At 34.8% G+C, this 16,911-nt stretch overlaps 3 protein-coding genes across 4 annotated transcripts in view; 1 reads left to right on the forward strand and 2 right to left on the reverse strand.

Annotated features, from left to right (window-relative positions):
* The first annotated feature begins 2,369 nt into the window (after positions 1-2,369).
* LOC107012225 lies at positions 2,370-7,224 on the forward strand. The gene is made up of 7 exons (XM_015212006.2): positions 2,370-3,025; positions 3,614-3,921; positions 4,217-4,897; positions 5,368-5,496; positions 5,773-5,976; positions 6,444-6,644; positions 6,763-7,224. Exons 1-7 carry the CDS (start codon positions 2,758-2,760, stop codon positions 6,880-6,882), a joined length of 1,911 nt encoding a protein of 636 aa, XP_015067492.1. The 5' UTR covers positions 2,370-2,757; the 3' UTR covers positions 6,883-7,224.
* Positions 7,225-7,533: 309 nt separating this feature from the next.
* LOC107012390 (BRCA1-associated protein) lies at positions 7,534-13,852 on the reverse strand. Of its 2 annotated transcripts, none has more exons than XM_015212226.2 (12): positions 13,638-13,852; positions 12,864-12,979; positions 12,666-12,774; positions 12,439-12,553; positions 11,724-11,821; positions 10,711-10,817; positions 9,504-9,753; positions 9,315-9,368; positions 8,996-9,145; positions 8,851-8,915; positions 8,014-8,068; positions 7,534-7,923 (listed from the first exon to the last, which is right to left on the reverse strand). In XM_015212226.2, exons 1-12 carry the CDS (start codon positions 13,761-13,763, stop codon positions 7,891-7,893), a joined length of 1,278 nt encoding a protein of 425 aa, XP_015067712.1. In that variant the 5' UTR covers positions 13,764-13,852; the 3' UTR covers positions 7,534-7,890. The 2 variants fall into 2 exon arrangements, with proteins under 2 accessions (XP_015067712.1, XP_027771501.1); XM_027915700.1 differs by having other exon boundaries at positions 13,634-13,760.
* A 1,248-nt stretch (positions 13,853-15,100) lies between these two features.
* LOC107014720 (serine-threonine kinase receptor-associated protein-like) overlaps positions 15,101-16,911 on the reverse strand; it is a 5,312-nt gene continuing 3,501 nt past the window's right edge. Inside the window, exons 4-7 of the mRNA XM_015214758.1 lie at positions 16,592-16,767; positions 16,156-16,293; positions 15,917-16,056; positions 15,101-15,726 (exon numbers count right to left, since the gene is read on the reverse strand). Of these exons, the coding sequence (XP_015070244.1) occupies positions 15,446-15,726; positions 15,917-16,056; positions 16,156-16,293; positions 16,592-16,767 (735 nt within the window). The 3' untranslated portion in view covers positions 15,101-15,445. The remainder of the gene's footprint in view (positions 15,727-15,916; positions 16,057-16,155; positions 16,294-16,591; positions 16,768-16,911) is intronic.

The raw sequence follows: 16,911 nt of genomic DNA on the forward strand, positions 1-16,911 counted from the left end.
CAAGTAGGAGAAATTATCACAACAATTAAGAGCATTTTTGAGTTATTTTAGTTTAGCAATTCATAGAAATAAGTATAGGGATATGAAGCAGTGATCAGTGATTATGCAGACCCCATGACTTACTTATAGTTTTTGGCGTACACATACTAGATTTTAATGACCATAAATACTCTATTTAAACAGTTACTAGTATAAAAATTCTCTCATAAATAGTATAAAAAAACAATAGTCATGATATATTTTTATTAGTATGAGATATTCTGAATTTTGTAAAAAGAAACTAGATTTAAAGTGAACAATATTATATTATATTTCTTAGGAATATGTTTTCTATTCTTGCTATAATAATGTCGTAGGAAACAAAAATAGAAATTGGTAAAAAAAGAGAATAAAGGCAAAGTTAAAGTTAGGTGATATGGCCGTTACGTTGTGGGCTGAAATAACAAAACAAGTGCAGAAAATTTGGTGTTATTACGGGACAAATTGAAATGTGGCAGAGAGAGTGGGACACGATCCAGACGTGACTCATAAAATATAGTATTTGCTTATACAAATTTGTGGTCCCGACAGCCCACTATCTTCTGCGAAACTAACGCCCTCTCGTTACTATATAAACTATCGATTCGCATCATAGTTAAAATTTTGAATTTATAATTAAATTATCCGAATAAGAAAACAAAAGAAAAACAGCAGTGATACGTTTGAAATTCAATTCATTTGCCGCCGAATACTACTCACTTGTAAACAATTGTTATTCACGTGTTTCGTCACATCATGACAACACAATGCTTAGTAGTAGTATATATAATTTGAGGGTCAAAACACAATACTAAATTTTAGTTTAAACTCGAGCTACATTTTTTTAAAAAGCTTTTATACATATGTATAACTATATAAAAGAATTAAGTTTGATGATTAGAAATTAAAATATTTGAGAAGATAAGTGTGAGAAAATTAAAGTTGAAATATCATAACTGGAGAGTAATTATACCTTCACAATGAATGCATAATTTGTTACTTAATTATGATTGATTAATGTTTTTTTATCACTATAAAATACTATGGTTTGATACAAACATAAGAGATATAGGGTAAATTCACGGTATAATAAGTTGACTCGGATGAATCATAAGAATCTTAATTTTTATCTGTATTAAAAAACCTGTTAAATATTTGTAAATTTTATTTGTTAACTCTATTACTATTGTATTTTTATTTTTTTTCAATATGAACTTTAAATTCTGAATTTGTCTCGCGTGATTAGCTAGATATAGATAATTGTTTTTTATGATATATCCATGCAAGCCTGGCAAATGATAAGCACTAACAAACATTCTTGTACTAATCGTTCTTAAACAATAATTAGTGTCTTCCAAAAACATATTAAAGCATCTAATTAAGCCGTTATTCAAACTTATAAAAGACAAAAAATCACTTAACATAGTATTAAAAAAGTAGTTTATCTCAATAATTGATTATTAAATTCATCACCTAACAAGATGATTGTTCTTTACCAGCTGAATTTCGTTGTAAGGAACGGATTTTATTGCTTCTACTCTTTTGTCCTTTCATACATTAAATCACCTTATACTATTTTCTGTTTTTAATTTAAATAAAAATACTACTAATATTATTTTCTCTCTCACATTATAGATTAAATCATTATAAACAAATCTTTTAAATCTAGAAAACTTATGCGTATACCCAAATATCATTGTCACCAAAGATTTATAAAACTACCTGGTCTTTCAAGCCTTTCATTTTTTTAATGAATTTTTGAACTTTTTGTCTTTGAAAGTATAGTACTAAATTGTAATCATTAAAAAGTTGTGGGGAAAGAAGAGATTTTTTTTAAAAAAAGGAGGACGTTAAGGGGAAAGAAGAATGTTTTTGAAATTCAGAAAAGATACGAGTAAAGATAATGGCAACTCATTTTCAATTGAAAAAAAGCTGCCAGGCAAGTAAATGGGCCATCGTTAACCAATTCCAGCACTTTCAACTTTTATTTTTTTTTATATTTAAAAGAAAAGTTTTTTTTTTTTTTCCCAAACCTGGTGTCAAACTTATTTACTTTCAAATATCAAAAGGAAAAAAAAAGGAAGTTCTTTTTTTATCTTCCATGTTGCTGTAAAACCTATATATAAAATTGATACGATTTTAATGTATACAAACAAATAAATAAAACAATAAATAATACCAAGAACTAAAAAGGGATAAAAATAACTCGATTTTCTACTAATTTTTATCCTGATCATTTACTTGGCACATCGAAATGAAAAAAATCGATACAAACGAAGTAGGACCAAAAAGATATTAAGAAACTAAAATTTAAATTATTTAATTTCAATAAAATAAAAGGTGGTAAAGAGAAAAAAAAAAAAAACAACTGGAAACACGCACAAATAAATTAGAAAGAGTGAGAACAAAAACTCCGGCGACCGCCTCTCTCTCTGTTTAAATATATCTGCTCGTTATAGCTAAGTAAAACAGTTATATAATCTGCATTTCCTCGCTTTAAGCTTTCAACAACTGAAACCCTAAGCATACTGAGACTATAAGAATCCATAGTTACCGTTTTTTATTCGCCGGCGATGTATGTCCGTTGAGCCGCCGTATCATACCTCCGGTTTCATTCCGCTTGCGATCTGTCAATATTCGCCAAATGTACCTGAATTGTATGCGATGAGTTGTTAAGGCAGGAGGAAAACTGTTTTTTTTTTTTTTGTGTAATGTGCATTGTTTGACTTGGAATTACGAATGGCTTCCATGGGGAAAGGAGGGTTGGAGAAGTTAAGGAGATGTTTGAGGACTATATATTTCATGGTGGTGATGTTGGTATCGCTGTTGATGTTATCGGCGCCGGTGATGGTGGCAATAGGGGATGTTCTGCTACCGAGTGTGTTGATTTCTAGTTTTACGTGCGTAAGGTGTTACAGTTTTAAAGAGCATTTGCAGAGATATGACTTCAGAACTTCCTTGATGGATATTCCTCTCGTTTCAATCCTGAGATCTCTTATCATCTCCTGTACGTGCTTATTTACAAATTCCTTGTTCAATTTTTTCTAGTTACTGTGCATTTTACATAATTCTGAGCATTCATTCGAGTTCAGTATGCTCCTTCTCGTTTTAGTAAGTTTTTTCCAGTTCTTTTGTAGTTTTGCCACTTTAGAATGGGATTTTAGGTATGTCAGTATCCTTTGTATTTTAGGTTTGGTAAATCGAATTAGCAACTCCAATTGCAACATACTGAAATATATTGCTGAAAATTAAAAGAGTCAATTTCTCGCTTAGTTTTATCTCAGATAGTAGCTTTCTTTGTTGAGAAAAAGTTGGAACCAAGAAGAAAGTTGAGTTTTTGAGATACTAACAATTAGCTGAGTGACAATCTAAGAAGTCAACTCTGAGGTTAAATCATTTTCGCCTAGGCATTCCCATCTTCTTCTATGGAGATTTAATAAAAAAAGACTTTATTCGATTTTGTGTATTAGTTGAAAATGTCTTGATGTTTATGATTCAAATTGGAATTGTTTCTTTGGGAAGTGGTACTTTTTATTGGTTGTGTTTCTTGGTTATGTTTGCCTCCAGAACTAATCCATATTAGTTTTGATGATAGGTGTTTATTCTATGTGTGATGGACCTGCTCTCTCACATGGACCATATCTCGGAACTGCTACATTTTGTTCCATGATATCCATTGTTCTTCTTTCCTTTAAGGCTAGTGTTTTCTCTGGCAATTCATACTTGGAGGCTGAAGCTTCATCTGCTATCTCAAAGCAAAAGCTTCATTTGAACAAGTCATGGGGGATGTCTGTGTTGTTTCTATCATCTATAGTCTTTGCTGTTGGACATGTTGTTGTTGCCTATAGAACAAGCTGTCGAGCCAGGAGGAAACTCTTGTTTCACCGAATTGACCCCGAAGCTGTAAGTTGTTATGTTTTCTCCCTTCTAGTTTTCTTAAAGACACAAGCTAATCATCGGTGACACCGACTGGACAGTTCTAATTTGCATATTTTTTGAAAGAAGCTAACAACTTTTCCAACTGAATGGGGTCTGATTAAAAGATATTTATTTTAGTACGATACTTGTGATTTGTCCAAGAAAATGTTAACTATGTGAAGATAATCGCTGGTGTTGGTTTATTGATTTACTCATTGACTGAAGAAGCAATTTAATGGAACCTATAAGTTTGTAACAATTGATTTATTGGAAATGTCAGGTCCTTCCTTGTAAAGTTGTTTTCTCTGCATACAATAAAGTACCACGATCTCCAACTCCTTCCGCTGGGAAAGTATCATCAAAATGTGATATTGAAATGAGGAGGAAACTTGCAGGATCAGCTCGTGATGACGGGGAAATCCCTGCTAAACTGCTTGCTGATGTTGACAGCTTATTTATTTCTTGCTTAGGGCTTACTCTTCATTACAAACTTAGGTTGCCTGGATCACCTTGCCGTTCCTTGTCCTCCATAGCCCATGTAAACAGATCACTAAATCTTTCATCAAATGTGGATTATTGTATTCGGAGGAGCTACAGTAGTCAATATCCTGCAAACTGTCTCTCCACACCTTTATTAGATGGTTTTCAAACTTCCCTCATCCTGTCTGAAGAAATTCCTAGTCTCAACCTCGATGAAGTTGGTGATGGCGATCCAGTTAATAGTTCAGGTTCTCCTCGTCCTATTCAAGATCTGGAAGGTAATGGTCAGTTTGGAATTGTTCTGATACATGGTTTCGGTGGTGGGGTCTTCTCTTGGAGAAATGTGATGGGAGTACTAGCTCAGCAGGTAGGTTGTGCAGTCACTGCCTTTGACAGGCCAGGATGGGGATTGACATCTAGGCCTTTCCGAACAGACTGGGAGGAGAATCATTTGCCCAATCCCTACACGATTGATGCTCAGGTAATGGCTCACTTTTCAATTTTTTGTTTCAAGGGACCATTGTCAGCATGAAATCAAACAAGAGAGGTGACAGTAAAGAATTGAAAATATATAATAGCGGAATTACCGATCATTGTTAGGGGTGGGGGGATGAAGACTGAATTACCCATTAAGCTGCAAGTACCGGAAGAACGAGTCTATAAACTTTAGCACATATGTTAAACAGAGTGGTCAAGGCTCTAATTCCAGGAGTTTATGTATATGTGTGTAATCTATATGCTTGTATATGTAATACAATTAGGGAATTTCCTTTAACTTTGAGAACAGATGACTGTGAACATATCCTTTTTCAATTAGTATTAGAGAGTCTGACTGTTGGGCTATAGTTTGTCCTTCATTCAGACAAATATTTGTAATGATCATAGTGGCTATTATTTTCATTTTATATGTCCTGACTTTTGTTTTTTGACAGTTGAAATTTCACTTGTCAGGTTGATATGCTTCTGTCCTTCTGTTCAGAGATGGGTTTTACTTCAGTTGTACTTGTTGGCCATGATGATGGTGGATTACTTGCACTAAAGGCTGCACAAAGAGTCCAGTCATCCACAAATTTTGTTAATGTGAGTGGTCGGGGTGTGTGTTTTAACATGTTTTAGTTGGCATGAGTGTTATTGTCACTGGATGAATTGGTAACCTGGTAAATTATGATTCAGTCTTGAGAAAATATGTCAGTAGGGCCGCTTTTTTGTGTATGCTTCCATTTAATATCCTCGTTGAAGAAGAGTGTGAAATCTTGGGTACCCTTAGTTTTGAATATCAATTGCTGATGAACTATGGTATCTATTATAAAATTGTTCATTGCTTTGACGATTTACTGCTTTTGCCTTCTATAATAGGTTAAGATCAAGGGGATTGTATTATTGGGTGTTAGCCTGTCAAGAGAGCTGGTTCCTGCCTTCGCAAGAGTATTATTACGCACTTCACTTGGAAAAAAGCACTTGGTGCGGCCTCTTTTGCGAACAGAAATTACTCAAGTTGTTAATAGACGAGCATGGTATGACACAACAAAGTTGACAACTGAGGTTTTGAGCTTATACAAGGTATGTGTTCTTATTCTTGAAATGTTGAGTGTGCTAATTTTTTGTTTGATTGACAAGAAACATCTAATCTGTTGTCTATAAATTTCATATCTTCATTTTGTGTATCTGGGATGCATGATATTATAGCCCTTTTGATATAGACCTCTTCCCTTTTTCTTCCTAACCTCCACTTAACAATATATGATAAAAAAAATAATATTTGTGAGGGTTCAACTTTTGATATGGATGAACAGAAACCATTATGGATAAGTTTTAGAAGATCACACCCCCTAAACAGTACAGTATTTCCTTATATATGTGTAATAGATTGCCATCGTCAATATGGAAGTACTTACCATTTCTGGGCATAGAAGATGCCAACAGTTTTTCTTACTAAATGGTTTCAGGTCCCTTCTTTTCAGCATCTTTACACTTTCCATAGATATCATATTACAATCTTAATCGCTTCTGCTTGTGCATTTAATCAGGCACCATTATGTGTGGAAGGTTGGGATGAAGCACTCCATGAGATAGGAAAACAATCATATGAGACAGTCCTCTCCCCAGAAAGGGCAGCAGCACTGCTAAAAGCAGTTGAAAGTTTACCAGTTCTGGTGATTGGGGGAGCTGAAGATGCAGTGGTACCTTTAAAGTCTGTTCAAGCTATGGCTTCAAAACTTGTAAATTCTGTGAGTTGTTTCAATCTCTTTATATTCATGGAAACTGCATTTTATGAGCTTTCTTCAGGATAAAAGCATAAAGTTATTAGTCTCAGGCTATTAACTGTGGTGTCTATTTAACGTACAGAGACTGGTTGCTATATCGGGATGTGGTCATCTGCCGCATGAGGAGTGTCCCAAGGCATTGTTAGCGGCTATGTCACCCTTCATCAACAGAATTTTAGCTGAGCAACTGCTACACCAATAGGGTTCTCTATGTCAAGTCAAGCAGCAGCATCCTGTGGATTGATTTATATCTTTTTGTATTGTTCTTTTATAAAATTTACTCAGAAGGTAGCCAATCTTTAGGTAGTCTTGCTGATAGCTTGAGGCTCTGCTTTAGAGCTTTTAGTTTTAGTTTCACCGATGCTTGAGCTTGTTTCCTAGTTTCTTCTGTCATCATTGGTCATGTTATCCCCACATAAGGAGTGGAGATAACTTTTTTATGTACATATTCTTTCAGCAGAAAAGTGCAGCGTATTTCCCTAAGGTGAATCTGATTCATATTCTTAATCATTTTAGTTAACTTTGATTTTATCGTCGTGGTCAATCAGTTTCTTAATTAAAAAAATAGAGTGAAGGATGATTCTTGTTATTATTTGAATAGTATAAGAATGTTTTTTGCTCACTTAGATAATATAGAGATGTACATTAAATTTTTGAGTCTTCTTTTGATCTGCGTATTCACTTTCATTTGTTACATCAAGAAGATAGTACACTTATTACGATGATACCTTGTGTGATTTGCCACGTTTTCCAGGGAGGATAATATTCTCGAGGAAAAAGAAGTTGCAAGAATCTTCGTCCATCCCCATTATAATCCTTGAACTAATTGGCGTGTGAACTTCAATCTTGCAACTACTGTCCTACTAAAAGTAAATTTCACATTGCAGCATTATGATTCATCTTTTGTTTGCAATAAAGTTTATAGTTGTTTGAAGCACTGTCAAAACAATTTACACAAGGTTACTCTATAGACTAGTAATATTGTACTGTGGAGGAGGGAAAATGTATTTTCACTTTTGCACTTTGATCAATACTGGTGTAAGATCCCAGGCTGTTTTCCTTGACACTCGACTTCAAGGTCTCTTTGTCACTGCGCTTTGCAGATGCATCTACACTCCAGGTAGGCTGTCAATCCGATGGAATTGTTTGATATTTAAGGTTATCTCGTTCTTCATTTCATGATTTGCTATGACATCCCTTTAAATTCATTCTATGTATCGATGGACTCCATCAAAGTGGCAATCTGCAGCTCAAACATAAGACAATCACATTAACGCATAGACAACAACTAAAAGTATGCAACTCCAGTTGACTATAGGCGATATCAACTTACCTGTTCCTCCAATTCGGATATCTCCTCATCCTTCATTTTCAAAGCCTTCTTCTCCCTGAAAGTTAAATGTTAGAAGATAAAATAGGAAATTACATGACAAAATTGGGAAACAATTTAGCATTTCTGGATGAATGCACATGAAGTTGGTCTGAAGTACTTGATCATTCATTACAAAAAAAAAAAAAAATCAGCCTTATGCTGAGTCCAGCATTTCCTCATAAGAAACTACAATGCATAGTGTATATCAACTTTGTAAGAAAACCAAACCAGTCTAGAATTTTGCACTAGCGGCATATTCTTTTCTCTTAGAACCAGATCTTTGAGAAGCAGTTATCACAAAGCAACAAAAACAAGTTCCCAAACCAATACATATCTGAAAGAAGCAATTCTAAAATTTATTTGAAGCCTCGTTTGATGTCAAGAGGTGAATTTTTTTAAAAGAAAACAATATATACCTATGTGGAATTTGGAACCTTGAGAAAATATGATTATCTGATGAGAAAGAGAAACTCCCAGTGTTTCTTGGAGTTTATTTCTTATTATATATATGACGTGATGTTGCTATTTCATATGCTAGTCAGAGAAGTTACAGTGAATGAATCCTTCTAACAATCATTATGAAGCACAACATGCAAAAAGAAAGTTGATGTCAATCAGTACAAAATTGCAGTTCTTGTGATCCACCTATGTGGAAATTGTGAAAATACTATCAGTTATGTAGAAAATAAAAGAACAAACATTTGAAGAAAAGCGGGTTGATGGGTGAAAGAGTTCTGACAGATATATTTCCTGCCATTGCCTCAGAAGAGGACACATGACAACAAGGAAAGATAATACCTTTCTTCAATTTCCAATATCTTGGCTTCCCATATCTCCTTGTTCCTTGTAAGATTGTCATTGATCTAGAGGTTCAAAGCCAAAAGATTCAGGTTTAATATCCGCAGAAATCAAATGGTGATCAATAGACTTCAACAGTACTCACGTCATCATGGAATTTCTTCTCTTCAACGCATTTGTCCAAACGAACTTTTAGCTTCATTAACCTTGGATTCTGGCATAGAGCTTTCTCAACAGCTTCCTTAGTTTCCCTTTCAATTTCTTCTTCAACCTCTTGCAATAAGGACTCAAAGTACTGCAATCAAAAGCAGAAGCTATTAATACAGTAAATAGAATGCAGTTGTTCTAAACTATCATCAGTATCTCTACATTCAAATGAGTAGCCAGAATCGAAAATATTTGTGACATTCAGATCAATAAACAAGGGAAAACTTATACTATAGTTAAAAAGTAAAAAGGTTAACCATTTTTTGATCCTCCAGTTGGGAAGTCAGGAGATCATTGTACTCGTTCACAATCTGCAGAAACAAAATTTGAAGATTAGCGAGGATTCCAAGTAAAGTAGAAGAATGACCAAAGCAATCCAAAGTTAAGCATTTGACTAGATGAAAAAGTGTGCACAAGAAAAAAAATACAAATTAAGAGACACATACAGCTTCAACTTTGCTGTTTAAAATAGTCTCGCTGAACCCAGGATCTGTACCACATTCGCAGCTGCAGCAGCCATCACTATCATGATGACCATGGTGGTTGAGCTCAACCAGCTTCCCATCAGTTTTAGACTGAATCAAACGGTGAACATAGTTATCCCCTGCGTAGTCCCAGACTCGCCGTGTTTCTAATTCAAGTGCATAGCAATGTTGTGTCTCCTTCCAATGCCTTGTAGCATGAGCCTCTTTATATCTATAGAAAAATAAGCATGAAGAACATTCATAACCAACACCAGTACTTATCTGGCAGTCAAAAAGATGATCTTGTCTTTTAGGTCTTCAAAATTATTTATATAGCTCGACCAAGCATTTCTCTCTTAAATTCTCTATTATGTATATTTTTTAATTTTTTTAATGACAAGGGGAACCCACAGCCGCTACACTTTGGGTGCGCACAAGGTAAGAACCCCGCTCATATGCAATAGCTCGCAAACCATATAAGGGAGGTAATCCGCACTAGGTAAGTCCGGTACGACGAGCTCGACCCGGAAGGCAAACCCCTTGCTTTCATTGGCAAGGGGTTTCGAACTTGAGACCTACAACCTAGAAGTTCCAAGCCGAAACCACGGGAGATTGAGACCTCCAACATGTATATAGAAATTGAGTTTTGGTTGTCATTAAAAATATTTTGTAAGTTATCATTTAAAACTCATTTAAAGAATAACTAGATAATATTTTACGAATTTGATATAAAATGTATCTTTTTTATTCCGCTCAAATTATTCAAAGTAATAATTTACATGCTTGATTACTACTTTTGTTTCTTTTGGAAATAGCCTCTCTACCTCCTCGAGCTAGTGCTAAGGTCTGCGTAGGTGGGATTTCATCGGGTATATTGTTGTTGAGTACTACTTTAGTTTTCTTCACTATGAAAGTGAAAAATTCCCCTTGAGGGAAAAAAAGAGGAAGGTGTTTATGATATAGGTAAGTCCATAAAATTAAATTTAGAAACGAGAAAAACATCATGATAATTAAAACCAAAAGAACAAAAAGAAAAGAGAGTATGTTGATAATATAGAGGGTGTATATACTTAAAAGAAATGTCTACTGTTCAAACTTGGAGGAGTTTGATTCACTCGCAAAGTAATTTTGGTATAAGAAGATCAAACTTCAAATAGAATGGTCAAATAACAAGAGATAGCATCATTACCTTCCACACCCAACAAAACCACAAATAACACACATCCATAGATTTTCTGGTGATTGACAGATAGAACATGTTGAGTTTCCAGGCTGCTGCTGACAATATCGGCATACCTGAGAGAATTTGTTTTAGTTGAGTCAGCTAATTTCTTTTAACACTTCAGTCTTCAAATGAGATACATATTTTCTAACTAATGCTGGTATGTGATATCTAAAAACCAGCTTAACTACAGGAAAAAAAATTTATCCCCTCACTGTTAATCAAGTGGCATGACCGTATTTATACTGTTTTCGGCGATTGGATGCATACGTCTTCTCAACTATATGAGATTTTTCTTCACTAGGCACCAGGGTTATATACATTATCAAACAGTCTAACTTAACCTGATTATCTGACTGCTAATTTACCAAATGACTTTCGGATAAACAACTTATCAAAACTTGCAATAGAATCAAAACTCTTGGAACTTCAAAACCTTGTAGTGCCAATATAATCAAAATCAACCAAAGGGTAGCGGCTGCATGTTTCCTTTGTCATAAAAATATATAATCAAAATTCAACCCTATATTATTAGCCACACCTAATTCAAAGTTCATCATTAAGTAAAGAGAAAGAAACTACACATGTTGAAAATTATTGATATTAGATATAGTGGGAATGTTGAAAATCATTCTCTAAGCTAATAGCTATCTGAATTCTGAAGAAGCACCAAAGGGTGTACCAAGTAGTCAAGATGTGGGTGAAAAACCTGGAGGTGGGGTACAAATATCAACAACAACAAAAAAAAGCTAGATTATTTTGTCCCATCTGCCTAAGCCTTGGAGGGCAGCGTTACCCAAAACCTGTGAGAGTGGAAGATAGCCGGTACCAGCGAAATAGTCTTGGTGTATGCAAACTTTCCCAAGCGAAATAGTCTTGGTGTATGCAAACTTTCCCAAACACCATCGTTATCAAACAAAAAGTTATATGAAGAATATATCAAACATATGGTGGAAAGATAAAAGTACGGTATTACTTACGGGGCATGAAGAATCTGTCCATTTTGAAATACATGAACAATGAAAGGAATGATTACAAATGGTTGTGAGAATTCCACTTGTATCCTGGTCCAATCTCTCTGGAAAATGCACAGGAATTAAGATACATATGAGTGGAAACCCGTTTTGTTTAATTTCGTAAGATACAAAAAAAAATCACCTAGTGTTCTTGTCTCTATTGGGATTTGAATCCGAGATATCATGATTATCAATCAAACTTTATTGACCACTAGGTCACACCCTTGGGTGCTCAAAAAACTATAATAAAATAGAACTCCTAAAAACATTCCTCATTGATACTAGTCTTGAATCCTTGCTCTAGTGGAGAACTCAATGATGACCTGGTATTAGAACTCTTAAAACCTACTAGAACTCTCTATTTAACTAAGAAGATACAATCAACCCAAAAAGAAAAACTTATCTCTAAGATCATACTAACCAGCTATATGAAAGCTAATATGATATTCTCATGGCCTTAATCACCATATGCTATAATTGATAGCAAATGGTAAAATTTTACGTTTATATGTTAAAATGGAAGTTACAAACATTTTGGAGGAAAATGAATGAAGATGAAAATCTGCAACATGTTGAAGCGAATCGCACTTTAGATGTGCTCAGTGGTTGAATAAGTAAGCTCCAAGATGAAGGCATTTCCAAAATATAAAGCATTTTGAAACTAGATTAGGTAAAATACCAAGACAAACAGGACAGAATGGTTGCTCTGTAGAGCTTGCAGGTAATGACTGTGTGTGCTCAATTGAACCGGTGTAATGCACATCAGCAGCAAATAGCACATCGCACGTCTCCTCCTGCAAGCAAAGAAACAATAAAAAAGAGTGGAGTATGAAAAGAAGCTGGTAACAGATGTTATGAGATACCTAATTGATGTCACAGCAAGAGAGAACTTTTGACCAACAATACCTCAAGAGATGAAAATCTTCTACCACTAAAATGCTTGTGAAAAGTATCTGCAGCTTTCTGCTCATCAAACCTGATCAATATACTGTAACAATCTTCCATACCATCATTCCTAGAGGAGTACACATAAGATACCAAAGTTCAGAAGGAATCACAAGCAACCAGTTAAATAATGACCTCATAAATTCTAGGAGAGAGTACCTGACAATTCGCATTTCCAACATATGTTGAACAAATGAACCACAAAACTGACAAAAGTCTGAATATGTCATGTGATTCGGAACACATAGAACACAGAGGAGAGGTTTTCTTTCCACCTAGAGACAATAACAATGACACCAGATAAGTTGTTGAACTTCATTCCTAGAGGATCAACATGGATGGTGGGAATTCATAAAGTCAATCCTAAGGCGTTTTTGTAGTTTTCATCTCTCACAGATATTGACCATCCGTTAATTACAAAACTTATTAGACCTATTATTGATCTACAGTTCTAAAAAAACAGCATAAGATAAAATGATGTATACTAAGCGCAACAAGAATATTTATAGCTACTAGAATTTGAATGTATAGTCAAAATGTTGCTGAATTGGAGCCTTAGAGCATGAAAAACTATTAGGTTTATCTGGTTGTATTCTATTTTCTTACTAACACGTCCAAAGTGCAGTAATAAAACAAGTCTCTCACGATTCAAATTGGTTTGGAAGTATAGAATTATCAACAGAATTGTTAATTCAGAATCTTTAGCACCACCTACATATAGTAAAGCAAAACTGCAGTCATCTTCCACAGTAATTCTCAGATATACTAAAAGGCAACATAATTGTAGGTATCATTATCAGATGAAGCGCAAAAGAGGATAAATACGAATCAACAACCAGAAACTAGTCGGATGGAAGAAAACCTAAGTGTTAGAAAAACAAATCAAACAATCAAGGAAAGAATTGAAGGATTGGAATCGGAATGCTTACTCACAGGTAACTGAGAAGCAACATCGTTGGAGAAGAGATGCATGACGCCTCTAGTTTCTTCGATGCGAGGGTTTCCAGAAGAAAAATAGAACACCTCAGTCAAATTACACATGGACGTTGAAGAATCCATCACGATTTCTGCCCGGATTAGCTCCTCCACGCCCACGCTACGTATTGAAATTGATTCTGGCTATAATTTCTCTTGTATGTAAGACGATCAATTTTTTGAGATGTCAAAGTGCAAGTAATTTATACTCTAGCATATTTAATAGGAGTCCAAAAAATAGATCGCTAATACATTTTTGAACTTTATAAAATTCATTTGGATCATAGAAAAGGTCAATGATTCGTTTTTATTAGACTACTAGAGTAGAGAGAGTATTTCGTTAATTGATTTACCAAAAAATGCATAACTATCTCTAACTTATGCCTGAAATTCTAAAGACACACTTATATATTTTTTTTGGTTTACGTGACACTAGCTTGAAAAAAAAAGTCAACCAACGTTGAACCCACAAGATAGTGCCACGTAAGTCAAAAAGGAGTAAAAAAATTATTAATAAAATAAGTTTAGCTAGGACCTTAGTACAATATAAGTGTGTCTCTGAAATTTCGGGCATAGGTTGAGGAGTTACTTATGCATTATCTCATTGATTTATATAAAACTTAAATTAGGTTATTAATTTACAATCTCACGTGAAGAAAATATGTATAAGTTATAAGCTTAATATATCATTATTTGTGTGTTGTAAAAATTGAATAAATGATACATAAATTAGTAATATATGAAAAATTAAATCATGTATAATTAAATTTTACTTAACTAATTATATATTACTAATATTTGTCTAACTCTAACTTGCAATCCAACATTAGAGGTCATTTAGTCGGTGAGATTAAGTGACATCTACTTATGGATATTATTTAAAAAGTTTCTTTACACTGTTATGAAATTATTAGCTCTCTCGTATTAAAGGAGAGTCATCTCAAATATTATGAGTAATTTTTTATAACGACAAACTACGAAACCTTTTAAAATTATTGGAGATCTTGTACATTTCAGAAATTATTTGATAACAAGATATGTCTTATTCTTGTTCCATTCGTTGAGCAAAATGCTGCGACAGACCACGTTATGCTCCATTGTTAATGTTATCCAGTGTTCGATTTTCTTATTAATCCCGCAAGAGCTTATGCTGTTATTTACTATCCCTCATTATGCAATTTGCACATATTTATTTATCATTGTATCGAACTGCAAAATTTACAGGCATTCCTCTAATCAGGTTTAATTACTCTCAACCAAATTGTTACATAATCATCAAATACTGGCTGGAAATCAAAACATTCCTTAATTCTATTTAAGAGGAGCATGATTTTAAACTAGAGCAGCTCCATGACATCCATAAGTTATCCTGATCCTAAGGTCGACCAACAGCATTAAAAATTCCAACAAATTCTCTAAGCTAAAGTTTTCAAAACTCATTACTATTTCATTATATTTAAGCCTTGTTACAGAGTTCACTTTTTTCATACTATTATATCTCTAGGTTTGGACATCCTACTGGTTTGTAAAAGCAATTGCAAATCCAAGGACAACATGAACCTGACAAGAGAGCAAGGTACTTCTCTCAGTTCTACAGAGAAAACTACTCCAAAGACTATATAACTGATGATTACGATCTCGGGCGAGAAAAGAATACCCAACACTCTCAAAAGCTTAAGTCTTATTTCATAAGCAAAAACCTCCGAAAGTCAAGCCAGTTACAGCTTTCCAAAAGGAGAAACCATACAAAACCCTTAAACTCGAAATCAGGCATCAACTACCTTCTGCTCCACACCATCGACCTGTGTCTCTTCCTTCTTCTTCGTTTCTGAAACAGCCAACTCGTCAATCTTTTGGGTCACCTCACCCATACCATCATTGGCATTTGCAGTAGTAGACCCGTTTGCTGTGGAGTTGTCCTCAATCTGACCATGAGGGCCCAACTGCCATATTCTAATAGTCCCATCTTCAGATCCTGAGGCATAGGATTCACCTCCTGGAGAGAACCGCAAACAGTGCACAGGACCGTGGTGTCCCTTGTTGCATCCTATGTTGTACAAAAAATAGAATATAGCATGTGGTTAAAGCTTGAAGCTACTTGAACGAAAATAGAAGCATAACCCCTACTTAATTTAAGAAAACGCAAATACCAGAAAAAGGAACACAAATAAAGAGGGGCATTGATCAGAGTAACTAGAATTAATTTCAAAATATTTACAGAGCCCCACACAACTTACCAATTTCCTCTCCAGTGTGAAAATCAAAGACATGAACCCACATATCTTCTCCTCCAGCAATGAACCTATTACCGAACTTTGGTTCCAGGGAAGCAGATTCAACTTTGCAAGGCAATTCGTGACTCTTCACCAATCCAAAGCTGCTCGTAAAGAAATAAGTTAAAATGCAATGTAAACTGTGGCAAGATACTGAATTGAAAACATTTTTGTTCCAATGAAGTAAAAAGAACAATACATACTGGTTAGCATCCCAAAACTTGACAGAGGAACCATCAGCAGTTGTTATGTAACGACCATCCTGACTTACTTCAGCACTAGTTACAGGAAACTTAGTTTCAAGGATTTGAACAACTTTGCCGGTCCTCACGTCCCATAACCTAGTTTACAACAATTAAATCAAAACCAATTTAAGGTAGTGAAGAGAACTGGGGGAGTGAATGTTCATACGGATATATGAACCACACATATGGCCATTGTATCAAGTATCCAATAGTATTTAGCAAGTATTGTACATGACTTGGTTAAGTGTGCGGTAGATCAAGTTTACGGTTGAATAGTAGATCAATTAATTGCAAAGTCTAAGTGGCCATGAACACTAGCCTATTACTAATGCAACCAGCGAGAAAAAAATGAACAAAATATACAACTAGATTCAGCAGACTTTTGAAAGCCTACCTCAATCCACCAGCATCTCCAGAGGAACTCAAAATAGTTTGATCACTGTGCAGCCAAGCAACTGTCCTTACTGAACCAGGAGAGCTGTCAATTTCCCTTGGAGGTGCATCAGGTCGGTTTAAATCAAATATTCGAAGAATTTTTTCAAAACCACCAGTGAGTAGCAGATTTGTATCCTACAAAGTCATCACACCATAGTTCATACAAATTAGCAGAATGTAAAGGTTTATAAATGGAAAGATAAAAATGGATTGAAGTCCCTTTGACATGTGGTACCAATTAAGAGATTTTGTGTGTGTGTGGGGGGGGGGGGGGGGGGG

This window comes from Solanum pennellii, chromosome 3, assembly GCF_001406875.1.
Source record: "Solanum pennellii chromosome 3, SPENNV200".
NCBI classification, from domain to species: Eukaryota; Viridiplantae; Streptophyta; class Magnoliopsida; order Solanales; family Solanaceae; genus Solanum; species Solanum pennellii.